Genomic DNA, 5,147 nt, shown 5'->3' with positions numbered 1-5,147 from the left:
CCTATGATTGAATGACTCTCTGATTCTATGATTCTATGATTCTGTGATTCTATGATTTTATGACACTGTGACTATGATTCTGTGTTTCTCTGATTCTCTGATTCTCTGATTCTATAATTCTATGACTCTATGATTCTATGATTCTCTGGTTCTGTGATTCTATGATTTTGTGATTCTATGACTCTATGACTCTATGATTCTATGTTTCTATGATTCTGTGATTCTGTGATTCTATGACTATGATTCTCTGATTCTATGATTCTGTGATTCCATGACTCTATGATTCTATGATTCTGTGACTGTGATTCTACGATTCTCTGATTCTGTGATTCTATGATTCAATGATTATATGTTTCTATGATTCTATGATTCAATGACTCTCTGATTCTATGATTCTATGATTCTGTGATTCTATGATTTTATGACTACGATTCTATGATTCCATGAGTCTGTGTTTCTCTGATTCTCTGATTCTCTGATTCTATGTTTCTATGACTCTCTGATTCTATGACTCTTGTGATTCTATGACTATGACTCTATGATTCTGTGATTCCATGATTCTATGGTTCTATGATTCTATGATTCTGATTCTATGATTCTGCAATTCTATGACTCTATAATTCCATGATTCCAAGGGCTGAGGGATCCACAGGCTCCCACTCACCGAGTGCGTCCGGAGCGCGGCGATGGTTTTGGACAAGGCCATTTCCCACAGCTCATCCAGGTAGGCCCGGTTGACCAAGCCCTGCGTGGTGTGCAGGATGTGATCCTCCACCACGAAGAACCTGAGGAGAGGGGACAACAGCCCTGCCATCACATTCCAGCTTTGGAGAGAGCTGGAGACATCCCTGGGCCACCCCCGGGAATGGAGACGCGGGATCGGCGCATCCGGGAAAAGAGGGTTGGAGGCACATTTGAAATATTTCAATGCAGGGAAAAATGACTGAAATGCAGGAAAAATTATTTAAATGCAGGGGAAAATGATTTAAATGACAGGAAAAATGGTCTGATTGCAGGGAAGAGGGTTTTATCTGCAGGAGAAAATGGTCTAATTGCAGGGAAAATGATTTAAATGAAGGGAAAAATTGATTTAAATGCAGGGGAAAATTATTTGAATGCAAGGAAACATTATTTAAATGCAGGGGAAAATTATTTAAATGTAGAGAAAAATATTTAAATGCAGGGAAAAATTATTTAAATAAAGGGGAAAATGCTTTAAATGCAGGGGAAAATGATTAAAATGCAGGAGAAAATTCTTTAAATACAGGGGAAAATGATTTAAATGCCAGGAAAAATGGTCTGATTGCAGGGAAGAGGGTTTTATCTGCAGGGGAAAATGCTCTAATTGCAGGGGAAAATGTTTTTTATCTGCAGGGAAAGATGTTTTATCTGCAGGGGAAAATGTTTTATCTGCAGGGGAAAATGTTTTATCTGCAGGGGAAAATGCTCCAACTGCAGGGAAAATGATTTAAATGCAGAGGAAAATGATTTAAATGCAGGGGGAAATGATTTAAATGCAGGGAAAAACTTATTTAAACGCAGGAAAAATCATTTAAATGCAGGGAAAAACTTATTTAAATGTAGGGAAACATTATTTAAATGCAGGGGGAAATTATTTAAATACAGGGGAAAATTATTTAAATGCAGGGAAAAATTATCTAATTGCAGGGAAAATTATTTAAATACAGGGGAAAATGATTTAAATGCCAGGAAAAATGGTCTAATTGCAGGGAAAAGGGTTCTATCTGCAGGGGAAAATGCTCCAACTGCAGGGGAAATGCTTTACATGCAGGGAAAAATGATTTAAATACAGGAAAAAATCAATTAAATGCAGAGGAAAATCATTTAAATGCAGGGAAAAATGATTTAATGCAGGGAAAAATTATCTAACTGCAGGGAAAAGGTATTTAAAGACAGGGAAAAATGATTCAAATGCAGGGGAAAATTGCTCTAATTGCAGGGGAAAATGCTCCAACTGCAGGGAAAAAATTATTTTAATGCAGAGGAAAATGATTTAAATGCAGGAAAAAATGATTTAAATGCAGGGGAAAATTATTTAAATGCAGGAAAAAATTATTTAAATGCAGGGAAAAATGATTTTAATGCAGGGAAAAATGATTTTAATGCAGGGAAAATTGCTCTAATTGCAGGGAAAAGGGTTTTATCTGCAGGGAAAAACATTTTATCTGCAGGGGAAAATGCTCCAACTGCAGGGAAAATTATTTAAATGCAGAGGAAAATGATTTAAATACAGAGAAAAATTATTTAAACGCAGGAAAAATCATTTAAATGCAGGGGAAAATTATTTAAATGCAGGGAAAAAATATCTAAATGCAGGGAAAAATGATTAAAATACAGGGGAAAATTATTTAAATGCCAAGAAAAATGGTCTAATGGCAGGGAAAAGGGTTTTACCTGCAGGGAAAAATGTTTTATCTGCAGGGAAAATGCTTTAACTGCAGGGAAAAAATGATTTAAATGTAGGGGAAACTCATTTAAATGCAGGGGAAAATTATTTAAATGCCAGGAAAAATGGTCTAATTGCAGGGAAAAGGGCTTTATCTGCAGGGGAAAATGCTCTAATTGCAGGGAAAAATCATTTTATCTGAAGGGAAAAATGTTCCAACTGCAGGGAAAAATGATTTAAATGCAGGGGAAAATGATTTAAATGCAGGGAAATATTATTTAAATGCAGGGGGGAAGTGATTTAAATACAGGGAAAAATTATTTAAACGCCAGGAAAAATTATTTAAATGCAGGGAAAAAGGATTTAAATGCAGGGAAAATTGCTCTAATTGCAGGGAAAAGGGTTTATCTGCAGGGAAAAACGCTCCAACTGCAGAGAAAATTATTTAACTGCAGAGGAAAATGATTTAAATGCAGGGAAAAATGATTTAAATGCAGGGGAAAATGATTTAAATGCCAGGAAAAAATGGTCTAATTGCAGGGAAAAGGGTTTTATCTGCAGGGGAAAATGCTCCAAATGCAGAGAAAATTATTTAAATGCAGGGAAAAAATTATTTAAATGCAGGGGAAAATGATTTAAATGCAGGGAAAAATTATTTAAATGCAGAGGAAAATTATTTAAATGCCGGGAAAAATGGTCTAATTGCAGGGAAAAATGTTCCAACTGCAGGGAAAAATGCTTTAACTGCAGGGAAAATGTTTAAATTACGGGGGAAAGGGCTTTATTTCCAGAAAAAAGGGCTTTATTTCCAGAAAAAAGGGCTTTATTTCCAGAAAAAAGGGCTTTATTTCCAGAAAAAAGGGCTTTATTTCCAGAAAAAAGGGCTTTATTTCCAGGGAAAATGCTTTACCTGCAGGAAGAAATGTTTTCACTGCAGGGAATAATGTTTTAAGGACAGGGAAAAATGCTTTAAATACAGGGAAACTGCTCAAATTGCAGGGAAAAAATGTTTCAGGGAAAGGGAAAAATGTTTTAGCTGGTAATGTTTAAATGTTTAATGTATTTAATGCTTTAAATACAAGGAGAGTGTTTTAAGTGCAAGGAAAAGTCTTCTAAATGAAGGGAAAAATGATTTATCTGCAGGGAAAATGCTCCAGTTGCAGGGGAAAATGCTGGAAATACAGGGAAAGTGGTTTATCTCCAAGGAAAAATGCTCTAAATGTAGGGAAAATCCTTGAACTGCAGGGAAAATGTTTTAATTACTGGGAAAAGGGCTTTATTTACAGGAAAAAGGGCTTTATATACAGGGAAAAGGGCTTTATTTACAGGGAAAAGGGCTTTATTTACAGGGAAAAGGGCTTTATTTACAGGGAAAAGGGCTTTATTTACAGGGAAAATGCTTTAACTCCGGGGAAAATGTTTTAGGTGGAGGGAAAAATCCTCTCTCCCATCCAGATATCCCAAACCCTCACAACAATTTAGAGCCAGGGAGTTCACTTCAACCCCCAGTTCTGGAATGTGCTGCTCCAAAACCCCCTATTTTTAGGGAGGGAGAGTGACAGGGGGTGTTTTAAACCCCCCAAATCCCAAAAATCTCAGAGGTGTTTTGCTGAGGAAATCCAGCCCAGCACTGGATTTGTGATGGTGATAATTAGATATTGAAATTATTAGCACGTGGTGATGAAAATATCCAATTATCCCCTGGGTTTGATGGATTAAAAAGTCTTTGGAAGCCTCCTCTTGGAGCTGGGATGGGTTTGGAAGACTCGTGTGAAATTTGGGAGCGATAATAAAGACCAGGGGGTTGAAAATCACCTCCTTTCCAAGGAAAATCCTCACAGAATAACTATGAAATATGCAAGGATAATTAAGGCAGAGGGCCTGTTCCCCTCATCAGTGGGGCAAGAAGGTGCACAGAGTGCACAGAGGTTATTTATCCTCGAATTCCCAGAAATTCCCAGAAATCCACTGGCTGCTCCAAGAGCTGGCAGGTCCCTCCACGCTCCCACTGGTGCCATAAAATCCACTCTGCAACACTTCAAAAGCACAAGCCACCTTTCATTTCCCTCTTTTGGGCCTAAAGGACCATCAAAAATTCCAACATTCCTCATCCTCTCCCCTTTTTCTGGGGGGGTATAAAAAGGGAATAAAAAAGGGTATAAAAAGAACACCTACCCTACGATTTGATTAAAATACTTCCTGTAGCCATCCAAGGTTTCGTGCTGCAAGGAAGAGAGAGGGGATAAAGATTAAAACTGAGGTGGCCCAAGAGCCACTGGGAATTTTGTGGATGCCCCAGGGAGCAGGGATGGAGGTACCATGTTGGAAGGAGGCTGCAGGACCAGCCGGGCTTGTTTTCTCCTCTGCTTCCTGTAGTAGCTCTCGAAGGTTTCTCGGGCGCCCTGGAAAAGAGGAAAGGTTCATTCAGGGAATTCAAATTATCCCAATTCAGGGTTGAGTTGAAATATAAAATCATTCAACTGGTCAGGTTGGAAAAGCCCTCCGAGATCATCGAGTCCAACTGTTCCCCCAAAGCCACCACTGAACCCAAGGCCACCACTGGCCCGTGTCCCCAAGGGCCACATCCACAGGGATTTTTAATCCCTCCAGATCTTCTGAGGAGGTGGAGGGTGAGCAACAACTGAGTGGGGTCGAACCACTACATCCAACATTCCTTCGGATTTGCAATCACAGAATCCCTTAGGTTGGAAAAGCCCTCTGAGATCAGCCAGTCCAACCA

At 38.6% G+C, this 5,147-nt stretch overlaps 1 protein-coding gene across 1 annotated transcript in view; it reads right to left on the bottom strand.

Annotated features, from left to right (window-relative positions):
* Window positions 1-5,147, bottom strand: part of LOC103765063 (exocyst complex component 6B) — a gene marked incomplete at its 3' end in the record, with an annotated part of 60,803 nt that overhangs the window by 17,092 nt on the left and 38,564 nt on the right. The window contains exons 2-4 of the mRNA XM_029963724.1: window positions 4,726-4,809; window positions 4,583-4,629; window positions 665-785 (exon numbers count right to left, since the gene is read on the bottom strand). Coding sequence (XP_029819584.1) covers window positions 665-785; window positions 4,583-4,629; window positions 4,726-4,728 — 171 coding nt within the window. The remainder of the gene's footprint in view (window positions 1-664; window positions 786-4,582; window positions 4,630-4,725; window positions 4,810-5,147) is intronic.

This window comes from Manacus vitellinus, unplaced genomic scaffold (genome assembly GCF_001715985.3).
Source record: "Manacus vitellinus isolate BGI_N305 unplaced genomic scaffold, ASM171598v3 scaffold_61_pilon, whole genome shotgun sequence".
Taxonomy (NCBI): Eukaryota; Metazoa; Chordata; class Aves; order Passeriformes; family Pipridae; genus Manacus; species Manacus vitellinus.
This window is presented reverse-complemented; position numbering and strand designations above follow the sequence as displayed.